Genomic DNA, 25517 nt, shown 5'->3' with positions numbered 1-25517 from the left:
ATTTAAAACACATTTCTTAAGATTATTTTGAAAGATTAAAAATTCATTACATCTCAGATTACGCTTAAATTGTGAAGGGTTTGTCTTTTTTTTTTTTTTTTTTTTAAACTCAGATCCCACAAACATTGTGACACAGTCAACTGAGTGAAAAAAAATAGAGGCTCTTGTCCTCCCACCACCAGATTTGTAAACTTTTATCAAAAACCTTTTGAGGGGCACCTGGGTGGCTCAGTGGGTTAAGCGTCTGACTTCGGCTCAGGTCATGAGCTCACAGTTTGTGAGTTCCAGCCCCGCGTCAGGCTCTGTGCTGATGGCTCAGAGCCTGGAGCCTGCTTCGGATTCTGTGTCTCCCTCTCTCTCTGCTCCTCCCCCTACTCACGCTCTGTCTCTCTCTCTCCTTCAAAAATAAATTTAAAAAAATATTTAAAAAAAAAACCTTTTGAGTGGAAGAAAATGTCTTACAATTGGAAAGTATGTTTTTAGCAAGTATGAGGAAGAGAGACTTCTTATTTATAACCCTGACACACCCCGAGTTTGCCTAAGGAAAAATGCAACCAACTATTCTCAATTTCAGTTCTATGTTATTTATTAATTTTGAAGCATGTTCTTTAGTATCAATGGTGTTTTTTTGCTGTTTAACCTCTACCCTATGAATTATTGAAACACAATGGCTAATGGCTAAAACCTAACTAAAGTAACTGCTCCCTAAACCATTCCTGTCACCTTTCTTTGAAACTAACTTTTGAATGATAGGAAAATGTTTCTGTAGTCGCTGCACCAAGTCCCAGGTTGTCACACGCCTTCAAGGACCATTGTTACCGAGCCGGTAATATTTGGGCATTTAAAAGACTTTGCTTTCAAGCTCCCAGGATTCTCATCTGATCTTTACATTTCTTTGCGCTGGAAACAGTTGCATCATCAATTGTCATTTAAATGAGTAACAAATCAAAACAAAAGCAGAAATTAAGTCCCTTTTCCGAGATGTACCAGGCAGTTAGAGCCAGGAATGAAAGGTGTTACATCCTGATTCACAAACCTTGCTTAATGGCCTGATGAGTTCATTTGCCTAGGGTTGAATCAGACACTCCTATTCCACAGAACTGTATCACAGAGCCGCAGGGCAGGGGGCAAAGGCATAGTGCTTTGAGTCAGAAGATTCACAGCAGGGTCCCATATCCTGCTTCTACTTTTGAGATCTCGAATAAGTTCTTTTGCATCATAAAAATGGAACTAATAAAAATCATACCTAGTATTGGCTTGCTGTAAAAATCAAATAATATGATGTCAGTAACAGGAATTTGTAAATAGCAAAGTTATAAAAATACTGAGAATTTGTGTGTGTGTGTGTGAATTATAACCAGAATTCCCCCCAATGGATTGTTCAGCTGATAAACTATCCAGATCATTTTTTCCTCTTCTTCCTTCTCTCTTCCTACTGTCTTTTAGCCATTCTACTCTGTCCTCCTTGAAAAGAGATGGTGAACAGGGCCGGTCCTGATTCTACACGTTAGAAGTAAGATACTACCTGTATTGCTGAAGTCGCTGTGTTGATTAGACATCCTTAATTACTAGGTATTATTTTAATGCTCCCCCTCATGTTTGTATTTCTTAGATGATTGGCAATTTAGCAAATTAGCGAAGCAGTGAGAATCATGATTTTTTAAATCCGATTTTTAAGTACTGTTCTGTACTTTGTTGGATCTAAAGGGAAAAACAGGATGTTCAGCAAACACATTTTGAAGCTTAGTTATACTTGCTGTGTTTAAATGATTTTCAACTAAAGGCTACATGACAGTATCTCTGGCTAGTATTTGTTTAGGTGCTTTGTTGGTTGATGTGCATACAATCAAGCCCAGATGTGGCTACCTTTGTTTCTTCCTAGAACTTGTTTACTGTCACTAAGGCTGGCTTGGTAACTGAAGGCGAATGTAAATAGGAACCAGTGGAAGGATCCATAGATCAAGTGGTGTGCACCCTTTCAAGTCTATCCCTGGACTCTCTGGAAATCAATGACATCGGGGCACAGGGATCCCCAGAAAATCTTTATACTAAGTCAGGCCAAAATAAACAGCGTGTGACTCTTAATGGTGATGCCTGGCAGATCATCACCAGCATGGGTGGTGGTCCTAGAGCACAGATGGACCAAAGCAGTTTGTTGTGGTGTCCAGAGAGAAATCACACTGAAGCAGGACTCGGTTTGCAGCACTTTCTTGTCAGATCTCCCACTCCCCTTAGCTCAGGCATCTTTCTTTGTTCACTACAGAGAAACGGATACTTTATATATCAGATGCATGACTATTTTGCCAACACATGTGTATTAGGGAGTCTGGAGGTTTCTATGGAAAAAGTAAGATGCCAAAGAATTCCCGGTGTCCGTAACTCCCAGACCTTCTGGATCTTAGGTCGATTCTAAGACAGCTCTGCTTGTTTGATGTAATTTTTCTAATGCCATTGGTAAGTTAGACCCTAAGTATTTGTACCTGCTACCCAGAGTCCCATCATCCCTCCACCCAAAGATTTATGTTCTGAAGAATCCACAATGCAAATTAATGATATTACCATCATTTGCAAAATTACCTTTGAATATCCGTAACTAAACAGACATAGTTCTGGGTTTCTCAGTGAAATCTCTCAGTGCTAAGAATCAGTTATGAAATCAGTGTGAAATCCTGGAACTCATGTAAAACTCTGCACAGGATCATCTTTTTAAGGCACAGTTCTTTGTTGCGGCTTTTGACAGGTAAGCAGCACCAGGTTTCAGAAAGTAGCCCTTCTGTCATTTACTAAGAGCGCAACTTTCGACAAAACTGTATGATATAAGCATAGAATTTCAAATCCAATGTTCCACTGTGTGAAATTTCCAACTCTGTTTTGTAGAAGATGTAAATTTTTAAATGGAGTAATGACTTTGACTTGCTCATGGTCCTTCTGGATAAAAGCATTAAGTGAAATTAGATAAAGTGCAGAAGAAATGGAACTAAAATTAAATCAGAGAAATTTTAACCAACAAACTATGAATGTGTAATAGGACTTGATGCATCATCTTGTTCATAAAATGTAACCAGTATGTCCCCATTCGTAGCGTCCCTAGTACCGTATTGTACCGGCCACGGTAATATTCTAATCTCTATGCTGTGATAACACTGTGATTAAGCACTTTTATAACAGAAATGCTTCACGACTGCTGACCTTTCCTAGTTTATTCTTCATAGGAAAGCACAAGCCAAAGTGCAAAAAAATCTAGGAAAGCCAATAAATGAGTAATTGCAGCCTTTCTTTGGTGAATCAAATATCGCACCAGGGGAAACTCTAGCATTCAGAATGTACACACATACCACCTACATTATTTATTTTCAGTTTGTTCTTTTCTCTTCTTTGCAGGTGCCCAGAGATGTGATAAAGGACCGCTCGACTCCGTCTCCGGGCTGAGTCAAAGTGGGTCCCTGCCCTGGATCTTCCTTTGGCTTTGTCTGGGGGAAAATAAAACTCATTAAACACCAACGAAAGCATCATTTCATCCCAAGAAAGTCAGGTTTTGACAGTTCCCTTTCAAGACACACAGTACATGTTTCTCAACACTTAAAATTATCTGCTGGCTCCTAATGACAGTTAATTTCGGTCCTTTACAATTTATATATTTTTGTCATCATATTAACTGCATTAATTTTTGAATTACAGCAAAACATACAAGAGCACTGAGAAAATTTCAAACAGTTCGGAAAAACATTAAGCCAAAAATAAAAAAAACTTACTCCTATTTTCCTGCTGTTCTACATTCATATCCTTAATTCTGCTCCCAATGTTTTTTCTTGACATTTTTCCAGAAAAATATCTACTATATGTCCTATATCCACATTTATACTTATTTTACTTTGCATAAATGGAAGTTTACAATAAAAACGGTTTACAAATTCTTTTTTCACATCAAAGTAACTTGCAAATCATTCTAGATGTGCACATTATAGTTCTCTCACATTCTTTTTAATAGCTAAGAGCATGCCATATTAAGGATACAGCTAGATTTATTTATATTACTATTTCCCTATCATGCACACTTAGGTTTAGTCAGGATTTTTTTAAAAATCTGTGTAGATAATCCTGCAATTAAATTCCTAAACACATAGGGCCTTGCGCTGGCGTGCCAGGATATTTTGTAGATAAATTACTAGGTGTGGGTATGTACATTTTAAATATTGATATACATATTCCAAATTTCATTCTAGCAATTTAGGCTCCCAGCAACAGTGAATGGACATGCCTGCTTCACCCGACACACGTCAAAATTATGAAATCTATCAGTTGGTATCAAAATGCCAAGTGGAAATACAATGCTAACTACCAAAGGGACCAGATTAGAGATTTATGACAGTTAATAAGCCAAGTTCCTTCTCAGTGAAGAAATCTAATCAATAGCTGTGATTTTCTAAATAGAGCAACATCAATTTTACAGTCGTAAAAACGGGGCCCTCAAAGGGAAATATAAACAAAACAAAACAAAACAAAAAGCCTATCTGTCTTGATCTTGGCTCTGAAAGGAAGAAAAGTTTTCCTTGAAAAGTTTTAGTCACAGTTTAATCCTTGTGCAGGATTGGGGTTGAAAATCATTCTACTTATGAGATCTAAAATCTCCCAAGCAAAGAAATGAATTTAAAATGTCCCTGGGTTATTGGCTCCTGAATGACACACACACACACACACACACACACACACACAAATAGAATAGGGAGCAACTTATTTAAAAAAAAAAAAAAAATATATATATATATATATATATATATATATATATATATACACGGGGACTCCTGGATAGCTCAGTAGGTTGAGTGTCCAACTCTTGGTTTCGTCTCAGTTTCCGATCTCACAGTCCGTGAGATCGAGCCCCATATTGGGCTCTGTACCGCCTGCTTGGGATTCTCTCTTCCCCTTTTTTCTCTGCCTGCCCCCTGCTCGTGCTCTCTCACTCTCTCTCTCAAAATAAATGGATAAACATTAAAAAATATATACAAAGAATTCATGATAGTAATATTTGTAATGTTCACATATACACAAATACATAAATAGATGCATATATATGTAATATAGACATGTGTTTGTGCATATAACTAAAATATGCCAAATGTCCATAAACAAAATAATGTATGAACAAACTGTGGCAGAGGTATGACACAGGATATACAAGTTCTATTAATGGACATATGTGGGAATAAATGCGAAATGACTGAAATAGTGCCTACCTGTTACCATAGAAATGTCTCAAAAACATAATAATGAGTACAAAAGGAAGAAATACAAAATAGACAACATGGCAATATTTTCATAATATTCATATACATGCAAAACTAAATAACATATATTTAGGGGAATGTATGTGCTGTACTAAACTACACATAATCAACACACATACATGTGCATTGGAGTTGCACCCAGGAACCAAATTTACATATATCTTATATATTTAATATATATCAATATATAACATAATAATATATAACATATATTTAATAGATCTATTAAATATGGTCTATTATATGATAAATATATAACATATATTTAATAGATCTATTTAAATATATTTATTAAATATATATTTAATAGATCTATTAAATATATGTTATATATTTATCATATAATAGACCATATATTAAATATATAATATATTATATATTATTGTGGGTATATAATATATAGATTATATATTAATATATTATTAATTAATTATATATTGTTTAATACATACATTAAATATATTAAATATTATATAGAATATATTCTATATTAAGCATTCTATATAATATATTAAATATTAAATATTATATGTAATACACTATATTTAATATATTAATATATGCATTAAATATAAATAACCACAATATATATTATATAATATAAATACACATATTTATATATAGTATTTTTTAATAAAAAATATTTCACAACAACAAAAGAACAAGACTAAAGTGGTAAAGCTGTGTTACCTGACCCAATGCTCTGGAGAGGTGGTTGGCTCGGGAGGGTGGGGACATCAATTGCTTAAGAAAAGTGACTTAGGGTTAAAATCTGAAAGAGGACTAGTTGTTAATAAGACAAGATGAGGGGTAGCAGAGGGAGGAACATTTCCGACAGAGAAAATAAAAGGTGTGAGGGCCTTGGGCACAAAAGAGCTCAGCATCTCTGAAAAACTGAAAGAAGTCCAGGAGAGTCAGGATACAGAGGACAGGAGGAAAAGAAGTAAAAGGGGAGGCAGGCAGAACAGACGGATCGCCCATCACCCAGGGCCTCTGAGGCCACAGTAGAATTTTGGTTTTTACTCCAAATGCAATGGTAAAAGTATCAATCAGGGAATAGCTTAGGCTTGAATAAGAAAATGGTACTCTCTCTTTCTGTGTGTGTGTGTGTGTGTGTGTGTGTGTGTGTTTCTGTCTCACTGTCTTTTCCTTTCCTGGAACACAGCGCAAGATGGCAATGAAAAGTGGTGGAACAGCTCTACTATCCTTTATAAGTGGCCTCCATGTCTGAGTCCAAGGAGCTCCCCTGGGGGAGGAGGAAAAGGAGGTAAAGTAGAGGGCATAAAGCATCCTGTCAGGAGCCAGAGGTCACTCACATCACTTTTACTCATACAACATTAGCCACATGTGGCTACAAAGAGGCTAGAAAATATAGCCACTAGCCGAGCAGCCTTGTCCCCTGTTGAATCTCCACTGTAAGTTGGAGAGGGTTCTATTACTAATGGATCAGTTCTGGGGGATAATTAACAGTTCAGGCACATGAAACCATAGCAAAGTTTTAAGCATTCAAATGACATCAGAAAATTTGAGTTTTCAAAACAGCACATTAACTTGCAGTGTGGAAACTGATAGAAAGCATCCACAGAGGTCATTAGGAATCACTCAGGTAGCCATTTTAGTAGGTCACCTGAAACAGGCGGTAGCAGTAGAGGTAGGATAAAGCTGACACTTGAAATATTTAGAAAAGTTGCATGGCTTCGTCACTTGATGGATTATGAAATTACCTTGTAATAGAGTTCAACGTGGCAGAAGAAAATCTAGGCCCTCCAAAATGTAGTAGGCCAACCGTGAGGCTAAAAAGAGTTTGAAAAAGAGAAATACAAAAAGGAGGGAAAGGATAATTGTGGTGTCAGAGAATCTGAGGGAAAAGAATGTTCCAAGGGAGAGAGAGGGGCCAGAGGGTCTTCACATCTCACTTTGAGTGATTGTCCTTAGGTGGAAGAGACATCCCATTCCTCTTTTATCAGGAGGCAAGGAGGACATTGATTGTATACACATGGAAGGGAACATTAGGTTTGAAGACTGGAAGATGAAGTAGCTCCTGTCTGAGAGGTCCTTCCTTCCTTCCCCCCTCCCTCACTCCCTTAACCCCTCCCTCCCTCTCTTCCTTCTTTCCTTCCTTTTTTCCTTCCTTCCTTCCTTCCTTCCTTCCTTCCTTCCTTCCTTCCTTCCTATCTCATTGACTTTGGAGGTGAAGTCAAATGTTAACAATGATGGGTAATTAGTAGGAGCTGGTAGTTTGAAGACAAGAAGGAATGAGTGAAATATTTGTTGTAGAGGATGGGCTGTCAAGACCAGCAGGGAAAGTGATAGATTTCTTGGGGAATTTGACTGCCCCATTTGAGGCTGCTAAAAATAAATTTGGAGGGATTCCCGTGCTCCCTAATGTAGGTATTATACCAGCAGTTCGTAGCCACTGTGTTCAGGCCAAAGAAAAGGTACTGTTGGTTCTCATTTTGAGTTTGCAGCTTTGTCAGATGGATATAGAGAAAATCTGGAGGTACAAGAGAGTTTAAGGGTATATGCACAAGGGACTTTAAAATGATGAACCATGAAAGCCAAGGTAGAAGGAAAATGAAAACGGTCGTGAACCAACAAAAGGAAGAAGATGAAGATTTCACTGACCTGGAAGTGATCATCAGTTCAAAAAAGTCAATGAGTAATATGTGAGGGGACGAGGTGCTATGTGCGTAAGCAGCACGATTAAAGAAGCAATTCCAGTTTTTGAGCAATACCGAGTGAGGATCATTTCCAGGAAGAAAATTAAAAGTTATGCTTATACTCCAGTGAGTTAGGACTTCTCAACAAAACACTGTGTATTCAAATATTTCCTCTCATGTTCTAGGCATCCGGCTAGGAATGCTGTCTTGGTTCTCATAAAGCATCAGTTTTTGCATTTACTGCAAAGCAAATGAAAGGTCACTGAAATCTTGTAACTTGCCAAATTTCAAAATGGGCAGAGGGTGGACGGATATTTGAATCCTTAATGATCTTACTTGAAATCTTGTGTGCTTTCCACCTCACCATGGATCATGGTTAACTAAGCAGTAGCCTCTGATTACATGTTTGCACTTATCTGTGTTATCCTGTTGAGTCAAAATAGATCTATCTCCTACATAACCATTATTTTCTCTGCTTTTCTCCTACCATTTCACTCTTTTCCTTGCATCAAAAGCAACATACACTGGAAAACACACATCCCCCGTTCTCAGTTTTGAGCTCCATTTCTTTCCCACTTCCCTTCACATCCCCTCTTTTACATTGTAAAATACTTTTACAATATATTTGTTTATATTAGAGCATAAATGTGTTCTCCTGTTCTGACAGCTCAGAGCCTGGAGCCTGCTTCAGATTCTGTGTGTCTCTCTCTCTCTGCCCCTCCCCCACTCCTGCTCTGTCTCGCACTTTCTCAAAATTAAATAAACATAAAAAAAAAAAAGAAATTAGTAAATGAACTTTTGGAAATGAATGAATGTTGTTTTAAAAAATAAACAATACTACCAAGAATATTTAAGGATCCGAGGAAAATTAACACTTAAAGTGCATGTGTTCTAAAAGTTATCATATATAAATTTCCAGTACATAAAACAAAATAGATATTTAAAATGTAAAATATGTAGAGGTTTTCTTCAAGCCACAAAATATAATTATTTACAAAGAGAAAGCCAAATAAAGTAAGCTAGAATAATATAGAAATGAAAGTAGAAATAAATGAAATAGAAAACAAAAGTTAAAGGGCTCTTGGGTGGCTCAGTTAAGTGTCCGACTCTTGGTTTCAACTCAGGTCATGATCTCATGATTTGTAAGTTCGAGCCCCGCATCAAGCTCTGATTTCCCTCTCCCTCTCTCTCTGCCCCTCCCTTGCTTGATCTCTCTGAAAAATAAATAAATAAACATTAAAAAATTAAAAAAAAACAAAGTCAAAAATATATGATCAATAAAACCAAAGGAAGATAAAAGAATTAAGCTTCTGGCAACTGTATGCAGAGGGAAAAAAAAAACCAGAGACAATACAAATAATATTAACAATTTTTAAAAGTGCAAGAATTTAGAAGAGTTTAAAAATTGTAACATTACTTTGTGCAAAATGTTATCAGCATAGTCTTCTAGATTAAACAAATACTTTGAAGGAAGGGTAGCAAAATCACCACAATGGGCTCCCAAAATAATAATCACCTTGGATAGACCAGTAACTTTGGAAGGAAGTTGACAAAGAGACCCTCTAACCCAGACTGCTTGTCACTCTCCACTAATGCTTAATTCAGACAGTTTTAAAGGTCAGCATTATTAAACTTTAAAGGAAAAAATAATTCTTTTAAAGCTCTGGAAAACAAAAAAGCCTGCAAACTTCTGAATTTAATCTACAAGTCTGGAAAACTCTGACCCCAATACTAGATAATACAAAAACATAAGTATAAATAAGTATAAGTTTGAATATAAATCCAAAGATCCTAAAAAGAACATTAGTAAACTGAATACAGAAGTGTATTAAAAGAAAATGAACCATGCTTATGTGGCATTTATACAACCATGGGTCCAACTTGGGGATCTTTATTCAGCAGCTTTATAAAAAAGAAAAGGCATAGTATCATCTCAATAAATATACATTTCTAAAAACATAACAAATATTCTCATTATTTTAAGAAAAACTTTATAATAAGCATGCAGCAGGAAGAATCTTCTTTAACTTGATAGAGAATCTGTCAGTAACCAAGGGAAACCTCATATTTAATGGAATGACAGAAGTTTCACTTGGAAAATACAGAAAAAAATTAAAAATATGCCTGTTTGTTTTCATTATCAAGGGTTTTCTGCATTTTCTTCCAAATTTTTATTGTGTTTATTTTTTACAAACTCAATTGCAATTATATAGTACATGCACTTTTTTCCTTGAATATTAAAAACTAGTATATGTACATTTTATAAAATTTAGAAATGTAAAACAGCATGAAGCAGGAAATGTATGTCTTTCATAAGACCTTCTTCCAGAAATAATTTAAATTTTGGCAATTTTATTCTTTGATTCTGTTCTAGGCTTTTTTTTATTTTAATATTACTGAACTCATATTACATAAACCAATCTCAAACATAATTAACACAAGAATAATCATAGATCCTAGAAATGAAGAGAGCTGAGGGGAAAATATCTTGTCAGTGGACACAGGCTGGATTTTTAGCTTTCATGACCCAATTAAGGAAAAAAAAAGTGTTTAACTCAGTTCATTAAATATGAATGTTACAATCTGATGGTTACTGGAGGCGCATGGGTTAATTAGGTAATGGGGATTAAGGAATGCACTTGTGATGAGCACAGGGTGATTTATCATTACACATTACACATTACATATAATGGAAGTGTTACATTACTATATTGTACACCTGAAACCAATATAACACTGAATGTTAACTAGGTGGAATTAAAATTAAAAACTTAATGTAAAATATGTAAAAATATGAATTTTAAATATACCTGTAATCATTTTTATTTTTAGTTTTTAAAAAAATGTTTATTTATTTATTTGGAGAGAGACAGTGTGAGCGGCAGGGGGCAGAGAGTGAGAATCCCAAGCAGACTCTGTGCTGTCAGCACAGGGCCCGACGCGGGGCTCAAGCTCAGGAACCGTGACCTCACGACCTGAGCCGAAATCAAGAGTCAGACACATAACCTGAGCCATCCAGGCGCCCCTAAAATCATTTTTAAAAGATTTGCAATGCAAATGGTTACTGGCCACTAATTCAGCCTTGCTTCTGTGATGGGAAATGAGAAAGTCAGAGATGCTGCTAACAGAGTCGTCCTGAATGCAGCGAGCGCTACCCTGCCCAGAGGCCCCCTCAAAACTAAAAGACGGACCTGCGGCTGCTGGGAGTGCCTGCCCAGAGGCCTCACCTCAGTCCTCAGACCACTCGGGAGATGCTCCCAGCCGTAGAAAGTGACCTTGACCCAACTAACCCTCTTTCCCACAGGAGATTGCATTCAATGACCGGTCAATATGGGACTGAAATGGGAGGTCCCCCCTCGCCCAACTCAAAGGCCACTGTTTTCAGCCGGTGGTGAACTTGGGAGTCTACACAATACCTTGTTGCAGCTGCCCTGCTGGCCAACTCCCCCACTCTGCTCTGCCCTCCCTTCTCTTCCTTTACTCAAGCACTGTTCCTAAGAGGACTCCCTGGTAAAAATCCTGCACTGTCCTTCTCAGGACTGCTGCCTAGAGATCCCGACCTACATCGGCAGTGTTACCACTTGACCACTGGTCACGGAGGCAGGATAAACACAACTAGTTGGTGTGTAAGTAGTGATCGGACACGGTGAGAGTCAATCTGAACTGTGGAGCAAGGGCGTGCCCCTGGACAAATATTTACTGATACACAGAAATGACTAGAAGTGAAAGAAGAAAAACGCAGCGAATTTGCTATTCGGCCTGGTTTACTCCAGGAACTGAAGAATCCTCGACTAACATATAACTAGTCCAAACCAATTACGGAAAACACAAACTTGTAACTTCCATATTTTTTAATTTATAATTTTGAATCCTTTCTATTGGCTGGGATACATCTTCAAGTAATTTTTTTCAAGAGACACCATATATTTTATGATTTTCCAGATGATGAACTATACAATCCTCTACTGTGAATTTTCTTACTCTGAGAGAGTCACAAAAGCCTGCTGATCTCTGGGTCTATCGAAGCCATGGGACACCAGGACAGGGTGGTAGGAGCAGAGTAAACCAAGTGTAGACGATAAGAGGAAGTGTTGTCTATAGACAATTTGAAACTAATAATAAATCCAACTACATTTGATCAGCTTTTGATCACCATGTGCAGGCATTTCTAAGTAATTTCGGGGACAAAAACACTGTCTTCCTCACAAAAATCTTTTGTTGGTCTTGGTTCAAAACAGTTGCTGTGGTTATTGTTGAGTTTTAACACTATATATATGCTTCAAAATTGGCACATTTATAGTAGAAATTATGGGCTGAGAGAAAATATTTTGAAATCACTGACAAAAGACTGATACATATCTAGAATATATAAAGAACTCTCAAAACTCAACATCATGAAAGCTAAAGAATCTAATCAGAACATGAACAAAACACATAAAAATACATTTCACTCGGGGCACCTGGGTGGCTCAGTCAGTTAAGCCTCCAACTATGGCTCAGGTCATGATCTCGCAGTTTGTGAGTTCAAGCCCCACATCAGGCTCTGTGCTGACAGCTCAGAGCCTGGAGCCTTCTTCAGATTCTGTGTCTCCCTCTCTCTTGCTGCCCTTCCCCTGTTCTCTCTCTCTCAAAAATAAACTAACATGAAAAACATTAAAAAAAAAAGACATTTCACTAGAGGATGTAAGAATGTCAAATAATCATATGAAAAAGTATGAACATCACTAGCCATTAAGGAAAAACAAACTGAGCCTAAAGTGAGATATCATTATACTAGAAAAGCTGAAATGAAAAATAGTGATAACACCAATTGCTGGTGAGGACGTGGAGAAATTACATGTTTCACACATTGTTGATGGAAATGTAATATGATACAGTCACTCTGAAAAATAGTTTGGCAGTTTCTTGATAAACAAAAATAACAACTAAATCTATACTTAACCACACAAGCTAGCAATTGCATTCCTGGGCAATTATCCCAGAGCAATGAAAACTATGTCCACACAAAGGCCTGTGCAAAATTGCTCACAGAGGCTTTATTTAAGAACAGTCAAGAAGTGAATTTTTAAATAAATTGTGGTATATCCATAACGTGGAATACCACTCAGGTATAAAAAGGACGAAACTATTGATATATGCAGCAACTTGCATGGGTCTCCAGGGCATTAGATTCAGTGAATAAAACTAATCTTGAAAGGTTACAAATATATGTTTCTATGATCCTAAATGTGACAGATGAAGGACAGCTTAGCAGGAGTCAGGGGTTAGGAATGATGGAGGGTAGGGGGTGAGTGTGACTATATAAGGGTAACAAAAGAGAGATATTTGTAGCCATAAAGTAGTTATCCATCTTGAGTATGGTGGTGGTCACACAAATCTACCCATGTGATAAAATGGCATAAATTAATACACACATATTGTACCAATGCCAATTCCTTGGATTTGATATTATACTATACTTATATAAGATATAGCTATTGTGAACAGTTGGGACCTCTTTTTCTTTTTCTACTATCTTTGCAAATTCCTGTGAATCTATAACTATTTCAAAATAAGAGTCAAAACATGATTTTTCAGAGTGTGTCTAAGTATTGGTCTGATTTTACTGATTCTGAGTGCAGCATATTGAGGCCTTTTAATTGCTTTCAATACTTGAGAATCTAAGCTGCATGAAAGCCTGGAGCTGGTGTTTTATGCTCAGTGATGCTGGACCATCCTAAGAGTTTGTCACTTTGGAAAACGAGTCCTTCGTCAAAACATATTATTTCCATCTATTATAAAACTGTTACAAGGAACCCATTTTGTTAGATGACACTTTACTGTCATATGCCAGAAAATTTATCACTAACAGCATGCAAATTTACACATCTATAAAGCAAATGTGTGTATTTTTACATCTGTCACTCTTGCACATCCTGTGTCTTATTGTTGTATTACCAATATTTAAATTGGCATCTGGCACATAATAGGTACTTAATTTTCTTAATGAACAAAATAAAAATACTTCCCCATTATATAATAGTATGGCATTATATACTTGAATATCTAGTGACCACTGGGAATTTGTCTAGATGCTATGCTCATTAAATGATCATTGTCACCATCATTGTTTTCATCTCTTATCTTTTTTAGTCTATTTTCCACAGAAATCCTCAAAAGACTGCTGTGCATAAAACTTGATTCTGTACTTTACAAAATCACGTATCCCACTTCTGATGTAATTATTTTCAGTTTATTTTATTTACATATTGAAATAAACATTTTATTAGGTACATCATATACTACACAAGAGAAGAGACAAATCAAAAGTGTGCAGCTGGGTTTATTACTTAAACAAGTATGAATACATGTATGGTCGTGTGTAACTCCACCCAATCCACTCCTCCAGTTTCTTTTGAGGAAAATTCAAGGCATCATGTCTGCCTGTCCACCTCTCCCTCTATACACACTCTATCTCTCTACATACATGTATACATAGATATATAATAAAAAGTTTTAAAAACAAATCACAATATGTATCGCATAAATACATAACCACATTCTTTAATATCATCAAATATCTAGTCATTGAGGAACTGGGGCTTTTAATTGGGATCCTTAGATTTCCAGAGTTAAGAGGAAGTGTCACGGGATGGAAATGTGTTCGTATGGGACAGAAGGAGAACAGAAAATGCACTAGGTCAGGAAGCCCCATTTCTTTGTGTCTATTTTATAAAACTGAACCTTGGAATATTTTATTCAATGAGAGAACTCTATCATTTAAAGAAAATGGAAATTACTAAATAGGTAATCTTAGGTCAAAACAAAAAAGTACTATTCTTTCTGCTTTTCTCAAACTAGAAATAAATGTACACGTAGTAGAGAAGTATACTGGATAATGCAGTCGGTGCTTGGGCTTTCCACAGTTGCTCGTCTGGAAGATGTATTATTAGGTTGTCTGCAAATCTTGCTACTCATTACTTAGCACATGGATTCAGGGAAGTCAGTTACTAACTGTTGTTAGAGTTACTTAATCAGATTCTTTATTCATTTAGTTGATAATATTCACTTCAATTGTTCTGTGTGAGGCATTTAAGTCACTGATTGTGGGAAGTTTAGGAAGAGCCTTTATACAAGAACTGGCTAAAAAGACAAAGGAGAATTGTTTCAGAATTCAATGGCAGAACTTGATTTCCTTTGAAAAGACTTCTGATTGAGTTAGAAGACATCAGAATAATGCCAGAGGATTATTACAAGAACAAGTAGCTTTCCCTTGAGAGTGAAAGCAGAAATAACTAATTTTTTTTAAAGTCTGAGAAGTCCAAGCAGTGAAACAGCAGGAAATAAAGTGAGGGATTAATACAAATTAATATTAAGAATTCCAAAAAACAACTTATTTTAAGTAACCTCTATACCCAACGTGGGGCTTGAACTCATGACCCCAAGAACAAGAGTCACAACTGAGCCAGGCAGGCACCCCAAGAATTCAGAAAATTTTGAAGTACTAACAATCACGATAGATACTAAATGTGAAGATCAAGTTTAGTTTAAACAGCCATAAAAAGCAATCAAATTCATTTATGTAACTTACATCAAATTACAAAATGACTTGAGAATTACTTACTTTGATATTTGTTAGAGCAAATTTATATGTATCTATTTAAAAAAAATTTTTAAGGCTTATTTAGTTTTGAGAGAGAAAGAGTCAGAGTGCTAGTGAGGGAGGGGCAGAGAGAGGGAAACACAGAATCTGAAGCAGGCTCCAGGCTCTGAGCTGTCAGCACTAAGTCCGATGTGGGGGTCAAACCCACGAACCATGAGATCTGACCTGAGCCAAAGTTAGACACTTAACTGACTGAGCTACCCTGGCACCCTTATATTTATCCATTTTTAAATATTAATATTTTCCAGCTAAATAACTGCTGTATGGGGTTTATTATAATCTCCTTTCTACTTTTTTGTTTGGATTAAAATTTTTCTTTTTCCTTTTAAAAAAATTTTTTTTAATGTTTATTATTTTTGACAGAGAGACAGACAGACAGACAGAACATAAGCAGGAGAGGGACAGAGAGAGACGGAGACACAGAATCCAAAGCAGGCTCCAGGCTCTGAGCTGTCAGCAAAGAACCCAACACGGGGCTTGAACTCATGAGCCATGAGATCATGACTTGAGCCAAAGTCAGTCGCTTAACTGATTGAGCAACCCAGGTGCCCCCCCCCCCCAAATTTTCATAATAAAACATTTTTTAAAGACATCCAAGTTTGTGATTATAGATCTATGGAGGTACCAAACCATTAACCATTTTAAATCTTAGAAAGGGACCACTCCCTCCATTTGAAAATTAAGATATGTAAATTTTAAAATCAGAAAAAATATCCACCAAAAAGGTGACAGAGGAAGAACGGCAAATGGAAGAGTAAATATTTCTATTTTTAAAAAATTCATGCTTCTTAATAACACCGGTAGAAACAAATATTCAGAAAATACCAGAGAAATTGAAAACGCCTTGATGAGTGATTCTTTGAATTCATGACTGTCTTTCAGTGATAAATTCAAATAACTGGACCAAGGCTAGAGTAATTATCCTTTAATGAGCACTAATAATTTCACTAAAAGAGTTCCACGTACACATATCAGAAATAACAAACATACCGATCTGCCATAGGACCATGCATTTCTACTTTTTACTCCATTTCTTCCAGTTACGTTGAGTGCTGTGAGGTTAGTAGAAAACAGACAGAGAAAGCTTCTGGCTCAGTTTATTGGGGGTCATGCTAAAGAATTTAATTTTAACTCTTAAATGAAATATCGGAGTAATCTAGCAGGGAAAGATGTGACTTGACTTTTGCTTTTGGATTCAAAGTGAAGTATGCACTGAAGGAATATTTTAGAGGCAGGAAGAGCAAACAAACAGTTTTTATGGTCTAGCCATAAAAACTAAAGGATTGGTAGGAACATTCTCTAATTATTTACTCTTCTAGGACATAATTCAGACAATATTTATCAAGGAAATAAGGAAATTAGCAGTACCACACTAAAGAAAGAAAGCCCTTGCATATTCTAAATATAATAAGTATTATATATAATATGGTATAAGAATGCTCCCATTCATGATTTATTTATTTTTAATCCTTAGTTACATGTTGGTTAGAAGTTTCTTTTATGGAAATTCTGATCACACAAAATAATGCATGAATCAAGCAAGATAATGTGTTTTCTTCAATTTTTTCCTCACCAAAATTGTAATTACTCATTTGTCCTAATCACTGCAATTACGCGCACACACACACACACACACACACACGCACATACATATATATATACATATACATATACATATACATATACATATACATACACACACACACACACACACAAGATTTATCAAGACATTGACTCATGCAGATTCTGGAATCTTTCATAGATGAGGTAGCCCTAGAAACAACTTTTTAGTGCTTCTTTGGATGTTCTGTAAAATAATTCAAGTCAAGATATTGTTATTGAAAAGTTGCCGATGGATGAATTCTAGTTACAGTGTGTGGAATTTGGAGCGGGTAGTCGGGGGGCTGTGTGGTTTAAAAGACCCCCAAAATCATTGTGGAACATAAAACTGATGGGAAAGGATTCAGGATTAAACATAAAATAGATTAAATACAAAACAGATTAAAACACAAAGTTGTAAATATTAGGCACCAGCAACATTAGATAATGCTTCTAGAAAAGAAAGGATCCCGTGTGGATCTAGGAGCAGACAAAAGGTGGATTACTAGGCAAGAGGAAAATGCAAGCCAAGGCTTACGGGTAGCAATAACATGGCAAATTCAGGAAAGAATAGAGCAATCAGCATAAGAGAATAGTAATTTTCAAAATTCTCTCTAAGTCTTGAAGCATTTTTTGGAAACATCAGAAGGCTTAGAACAAATGTGTTTGATTATTACAAGCAGTGTTTACAAATTTTTCCAGAAAAAGATAACAGATAGAAAAACTGGGAGGGAGAGGTAAAAACAGAAAGAATTAACATTAACTGAACATCTACTGAGTTTCAGTTAATAATGCCACAATATAAACTATATTAATATAAATTTCATGTTAACCCTATAAGGTAGGTTTGATCTCCTCTACTTAGTTAGCAGATGAAAAGACTGAGGTGAGAGAGCTCATGTACCTCGCTCAGCATTGTAAATGGGAATAAGTTGACCTAGCATCCATTTGGAGGTCTATATGTCGCTAAAACCCCCGTACCTTCCACTAAACCTACTGTATTAAAGAGAATGATGACAAACACTCACTCCCTATAAACTGAGAAGCAATCAGTTCCCCTGATCCTGATGGAGGAGATATGGAAAGGAGAAGGAGATAGTAGGCACTGGGGTGGAATGGAATGGTTTCCCAGAGAGTGGTACATTGTCTATAAATATGCCACCTAATGGATCCTCACATTCTTATTCATACATGACTCTCTTCCTGTCAAAACACAGAGTCTGTTTCCTCTCCTCTTGAATTTGGGCTGGTCCTGTGACCAACAGAATATGGCAGAAGAGATGGTGTATGACTTCTGGAATGACACAGCTTCCATATTTGCTGAGCCAGCCTCTATGCAATGTAGCAAGAGCTCAACTACTCAATAATGAGCTAGAAAGATAGAAAGAAGGGTAGGGAGAGAGGGATAAAGGGAAAAGGATAGAAGAAGAGGGAGAAGGAAAGAAAGTGAGAGAAACCTACACAAGTATGTTAACTTCTTAGGACCTTTCAGCCTCACCCGAGTTTCAATACGATAGTAGCTACATGAGTGACTTCAGCAAATATCATTTGGAACAGAAGAACCACACAGTCTATCCAAAGAATCATGGCTAACAATAAACTGTTGTTATTTTCATGTGTATGTGTATTTTTAGTGTAACTGATACTCTAGTTTTGGGATCCTGGAGTGGAGAAAACAAATCATCAGGAAAAGATAGAGCAATAGGGTAATGTCACCTTAGTCTATCTTTATTCAGATCCGTGAGCCTATATATGACATTTAAAAATACCACTATTAAAATATAAATACTCCTTGGAAAAGATACTTAGCTGCTCAGCAAGGATTCAATGACAGCCAATAGAGCATAACATATGGTGTAGGATAGAGGGAAAGATGCTATTTAAGCCTGACCTAGAAAAGGGAATAAGAAAGGTACAAGACACTTCGTGATTTTGCAAAGGCTTGGCCCTGTCCCTGTCTAGTTAATAACACTACCATCATTTTCACAATGACCATCCATCATGATCATTCATTGTGATTATGACTGACTTACAAATACCTGCTTCATGCAAGTATCATCCTAGATCAAGTTTAATTTTATGTTTCTCTAATTCTCAGAGCGACACTTAGGTAGACATTGGCCCATTTTAAAGATAGTGGCACTAAACTGCAATAGGTTTAGATAACTTGCGCAAATCCCTGTAACTTACAAAAGGCAGCATGACAATTACTACCTAGTTCTGCCCAATTCCAAAGCCTTTGCCATCTGCCTTTATCAGTTCTTCATAATTTGCAGACACTTTTTTCTTGAGGTCCGCCAACCCCCATAAATTAAAAAAAAATTTTTTTTAATGTTTATTTATTTTTTGAGAAAGAGAGAGAGGCAGAGACAGAGCGTGAGCAGGGTAGGGGCAGAGAGAGGTGGGGGGGAGACAGAGAATCCGAAGCAGGCTCCAGGCTCTGAGCTGACAGCACAGAGCCCGATGCAGGGCTTGAACTCACAAACCATGAGATCATGACCTGAGCTGAAGTTGGATGCTTAACTGACTGAGCCACCCAGGTGCCCCGCCAATTGTTTTAAAAAAGTGTTGGTAATTGATTTTGAAAAATAATCAAGTTCTATAGGAAACTGGGCCATATTTAGAGTTGTAGAATACATTAAAAATTACTGAAGATGAGAAACAAGCTTATAGGAATTCTGATGTAGAAATCAATTAAAAGTAAAAAAAATAATGATTGAAGAAGTTTTGCCTTTATAATTTGTAGCAGTAACATTATCACAATGACAGTGGGTGGTGAAGTGATCCAATATTTTTCTCACTGGTATTCCCCAGTGTCCTACATTAAAATTCCTTAGCGCTTTTTTTGTTCCGGTCCTTCTCAGGTTTACAGAAGGCAAAGCAACATCTTGGCCATCTTTTGAATCACTGAAGGAATAAAATAGAATATCTGTGAAGAATTCAGGCCAGCAAGAACTGGCCAGGAGTGAAAGCGTAGGAATAAAGGAGGAAGAAAGAAGAACAGAAGATGTTGGAAAAAATATGCCAACTCCTCATCTACAAGATCAACAAATAGATTTACCCTATTCATTCAATTTTAAAACATCTATTTATTTTGTGCCAGCCACTCAGCTGGGGAGACAAAGATAAATAATTCACATTTCTTGACCTTAAGGAAAAGTAAGCAATCTGATTTAGCCAGACAAAAGGTGTGCTGGGAGGTTTGAAGGCAATCCAGCTAATTCACAGAGGTCCCAAGATAAGGCCCAATTCACTTTCTGTTCTGAGATGTAAACTCCGTCATTGCTACTACGCATGCAATCTCCAGTTGAAGAATAGAGCCACTACTATAATCCTCTTGTTACAACCATAGCATAAAATTGATAACATGATATGCAAGAGCCGGAGGAAGACAGAGAGAGCCCTTTATGGAAGATTCCTCTATTTCTTTTTTTTTAATGTTTATTTATTTTTGACAGAGACAGAGACAGAATGCGAGTGGGTTAGGGGCAGAGAGAGAGGGAGACACAGAATCTGAAGCAGGCTCCAGGCTCTGAGCTGTCAGCACAGAGCCCGACACGGGGCTCGAACTCAACGAGCTGTGAGATCACGACCTGAGCCGAAGTCGGACGCTCAACCGACTGAGCCACCCAGGCGCCCCAGAAGATTCCTCTATTTCTAAGTGAACGTCTCCCTTAGAAAATCTATGATGTGCCACTCAAAAATACTGAATAACAAATTAATTTACATCAACACAAAAATACAACTATTAAAAAAACTTACAGTATTAATATCTCTCAGCTTTGCCTTCATGATGGCTTGATTATAGAGTGATGGCTTGATTGCTTATACCAATGCTTCTCAACTGGGTGAGATTTTGACAATGTCTGGAGACAGTTTGGGTTGTCAAAACTGGCGGAGGGTCGTTACTGGTATCTAGTAGGTAGGAACCAGGGCTACTGTTAAAACCCCGTAGTACACAGGACAGCCCTCCACAGCAAACAATTATTTGACCCCAAAAAGTCAATAGCGCCAGGGTTGAAAAACCTGCCTACCCATATGCCCATTTTACATGAACTTTAAAACCTTTTCATATAATTCAGTCACAAAATGATGCAACCATCCATACACAAAAGATGAACTACAAAAATGTTTAGGCTTATTTATTTTTTTCAAAATAGGGCAATAAATGGGGCGCCTGGGTGGCTCAGTCGGTTGAGTGTCCAACTTCACCTCAGGTCAGGATCTCACGGCTCGTGAGTTCGAGCCCCGCGTCGGGATCTGTGCTCACAGCTCAGAGCCTGGAGCCTGTTTCGGATTCTGTGTCTCCCTCTCTCTCTCTGACCCTCCCCCATTCATGCTCTGTCTCTCTCTGTCTCAAAAGTAAATAAACATTAAAAAAAATTAAAAAAAAATAGGGCAATAAAGAAGTCAAATGACTTGGAGTCAATAAATGCCTTAATTCTTTCTAAATCTTTGGGCATTGCTTTAATAGTCAGTGTGACATTAAATATTCAATTCAGAGACAGTCAATTCTCAATTGGTCCATATTTCTTCAGTCATGCCCATCAATTCACCAAATAATGATCTAAGCGTCAGATAACTTCAGAGATTTTCTTTTGAAACAATTCTCACAAACACACTGGCCAACTAGAAGATATCCTCCTGATTTTTCCTTAAAAGAAAAATGACAGTGTCTCACTCACTTGAGTCCAGATTTTGAATTTGTAATAATCTCAGTACAATCTAAGATAAATGGCCCTGGGTCTCTAGTCTTGATTCTACGATTCACTAATTAAATTAAGATCATAAAGTTAGTTCATATACATCAGGGAACATACTTCCAGTGCACGAAGAACTATTATGGAGGCCTGCTAAACCATTCCAGATGGGTCAAAATAGTAGCAAACTACCAATCGGCTATTAACACATATTCTTTTTTAGTCATCAAATAGATCCCCAAATGATCTCTGTGTGTTAACATTTGATAGTTCTGCCTCTTATTAACCATGTGTCAGATGCCAGAACATGCCTAGGTGCCTGTAAGCTTTATGAAACAAGAACTGGCAACAATAGAAGCTTAATAAAAGAAACTCTTGGAGAAGAAGGAAGCTGACCAGGGTTTGTAGAGCTATCACAGATTTCCATTTCTCATTATTTTGGTTATTCTAACCACATCATTATAGTTGGGTGTGTCCAACAATTTCCTAGGCTTTTAACGTTGTCGGTTTGACTCTAGGGTCTCCTCAAACTCCTTAAATAGACCTGCCTCTCCCTCTTACCATTTGAGTTAGAAACTGCATCCTCATTTTCTTTACCATTTCTTTTCTTTTAATTTTTTAAAATGTTTATTTATTTTTGAGAGAGAGAGAGAGACAGAGACAGAGACAGAGTGTGAGTAGGGGAGGGGCAGAGAGAGAGAGAGCAAGGCACAGAATCCGAAGCAGGCTCCAGGCTCTGAGCTGTCAGCACAGAGCTCAACACGGGGCTGGAACTCACAGACTGCGAGACCATGACCTGAGCCAAAGTCCGACACTTCTTGACCAGCCAGGTGCCCCTTCTTTACCATTTCTGGTACTAACACCTCATTACCTAGTTTTAACACTGTACAATTCTGTGCCGTTGTTTAATGATTCTAGAATGGGACCTCTTCCAGCACCATATGGAGGAGCTCTCTTCCTTCTTCTCTCTCCTCCGGACCAGAAACACGGCCCTATTAATCGTCCTAACGTGACCCACACTTCTTAAGGCTACAAAAGTTCCTGTGATTTGATTTGATAGTTAAAGTATTACACAAGATATAAAGCACAACAATCTCATTAGCTCTTAGCTAACACATATTAAGTGCCGAATGTATAATGACTGGAATAAGACCCATGTCAATGAGACTTTCCAGGGTATCATGTCTAGTAATTATAAGTGCCATAACTGGAAGGTAGTCAGATCCCCTATTCCAATGCTATTTCTAGTATAAAATAATTTAGTTTTGGGATGAATCCTTTGTTAATTTTAATTGACTAGATCAGGAATCTGCAAACTTTGGCCTACCAACCAGTCATCGGTTTTTGTAAATCAAACTTTATTGGAACAGAGCCACACTCATTTGTTTACATATTGTCCATGATTGCTTTTGTGCTATAATGAAAGAATTAAGTGGTTTTGAAGGGGACTATATACGGCTCACAGGGCCTAAAATATTTATTATCAAGCCTTTTACAGAAAAAATTTGTTGATACTTGATCTAGATCAAATGAGAAAGAGCAAATGAGAATGAAAATGGGAACTAACCATTTTCCCAAATATATTCATACTTGAGAGCTAACTCATTAGAAAAGGAGAAAGTATAATGGCCTAGCTTTAACAAAACTTTTAAAAATTAAACTTTGCATAATTGATCCTAGGTTTATGTATGTAGGTGGTTTAAAGGAAAAAAAAAAGCACACCAGTAAGTACATTTGAAGTTCAAATATTTCCCAATTCTATTCATTTCACCATTATGTAACATCAAACACTCCATAAAATGTAGGGTTTATGAGAATCAAACCATTTAAAGACTGGCATTGAAATGCAAATTCCCATTAACTTCAGTACGGATACTAAAGTCTATTTTTGCCTTTCTTCTCCCTGAATAAGACCATAAGGTAACAAGGGACCTTTGGAAACTCCATATGACCATCTACAGTCTAATACATGACAATCCTCAATAAGTGCTTCTTCACTTAGCCACAGACCTATTTACTGGGTTTTTCCAATTGAATCCATGGGAGCGTCAGAAGCAAAAAAGTATACACTTCAGCTTCAGGAACTTAGGCCAGAATAAGAATTTTTCTGGCTGGTAATACTGCATGTGGCAAATGCACTGAGTGTCCTTTTCCTCTGGCGAGGAAGATTTAGATGGAAGATTTGGAAAATAGAGTCTCAGTTCACAGTCTATGAAGAGGCTCCGTGACCCAGCATACTGTAAGATTTGCCGTCATGTAGTATAGTTAAAGAATTACAGATTCTAGCAAGAAGCTTAAAGAAATTACCTAATTATTTTATTTTTAATTTTTTTAATGTTTATTTATTTTTGAGAGAGAGAGAGAGACAGAGCACGAGTGGGGGAGGGACAGAGAAAGAGGGACACACAGAATCTGAGCAGGCTCCAGTCTCTGAGCTGTCAGCACAGAGCCCAACGCTAGGCTCGAACCCACGAACCACGAGATCACGACCTGAGCCAAAGTCGGACGCTCAACCGACTGAGCCACCCAGACTCCCGAGTCTAATTATTTTATACTGTAGCTGGAGAAACTGTAATTAGGAAAAGCAAAATGCCTGGCCTAAGGTCACACTGCTAGCTAGCTAGTGGCAGAGAGAGGACTTAAACCTGTACCTTCTGAGATCTCTTTACTATATCATAAAGTTATCCAGCTGACCTGCACCGATAAAATTATGAAACAGAGGAAAGCTGTCTTCAACCATAAACAATGTCAAACTCCCTTCTGATTGCTTGACTTGACAGGAGGCACCCAGCAATGAATGGGCTTTCATATATTCATATATTCATTCATCTCTAAAAACAGAGGTAGAAATAGTACCTTCTCATTCACCTTTGGTGATAATTAAATGACATAAACGCATGTCGTGCTTAGAATAGCCTGACACATGGTAACCACTCAATCAACGTTGACTCTCATGATTACTATTATTATTACTATTAGATATGAGAGGCAAACGTGGTAAGTATTTGAAAGATTAGAGGAAGGAGCGAACACTTAACAAAGGAATTAAGAGTGGGATAAATTGTGACACCCAACAGCGAGGGATACAGAGAGGGGGAAAGATGGCATTCTGGGTGATACAAAATGTAATGGTCGAAAAGAGCAAAGGGCACACAGTAGACCAATCTGACCAGAGTGAAGAGGCAAACGGTAGTAAGGTCTTAACTGCCAGGATTTTTTTTCACAAGTACTGGGTATGGGCAAATCAGTCAGGCTGTGTTCCTCCTAAAATGCAATTTTAAAAAATCTATTTTTTTCATTTTGGATTCATAGGTCCTTTATTTGTGAAACAACTATAAATCTACTGTTTTATTTAGGACATTTGCTAAAAACAATTTTCTATGAAGGCATCACCATGTGATGTTTATGACATATTTATAAAATTACTCCATTAAGAAATAGATTGTAACAACTGAGCCCTTTGAACGCAAGAACAGCAATCTATCTTCCAATATGGATGTGTTGATCAGTGGGTTACTATTCCCACTTCAAAAGACTCTTCTCCTCCTGATGGTTTTCATCTTCTCCAGACTTGCTAACCCTTTTTTCGTAGCCTCTCTTCGGAGACTTCATAAAAGCCACGCGGTTATGA

At 37.1% G+C, this 25517-nt stretch overlaps 1 protein-coding gene across 1 annotated transcript in view; it reads right to left on the bottom strand.

Annotated features, from left to right (window-relative positions):
* KCNH8 (potassium voltage-gated channel subfamily H member 8) overlaps window positions 1–25517 on the bottom strand; it is a 354464-nt gene that overhangs the window by 146199 nt on the left and 182748 nt on the right. Inside the window, exon 4 of the mRNA XM_042956973.1 lies at window positions 3343–3470. Coding sequence (XP_042812907.1) covers window positions 3343–3470 — 128 coding nt within the window. The remainder of the gene's footprint in view (window positions 1–3342; window positions 3471–25517) is intronic.

This window comes from Panthera tigris, chromosome C2 (assembly GCF_018350195.1).
Source record: "Panthera tigris isolate Pti1 chromosome C2, P.tigris_Pti1_mat1.1, whole genome shotgun sequence".
In the NCBI taxonomy this organism is placed as follows: domain Eukaryota; kingdom Metazoa; phylum Chordata; class Mammalia; order Carnivora; family Felidae; genus Panthera; species Panthera tigris.
Note: the sequence above shows the minus strand (reverse complement) of the source record. Positions and strands in the feature narration are given on the sequence as shown.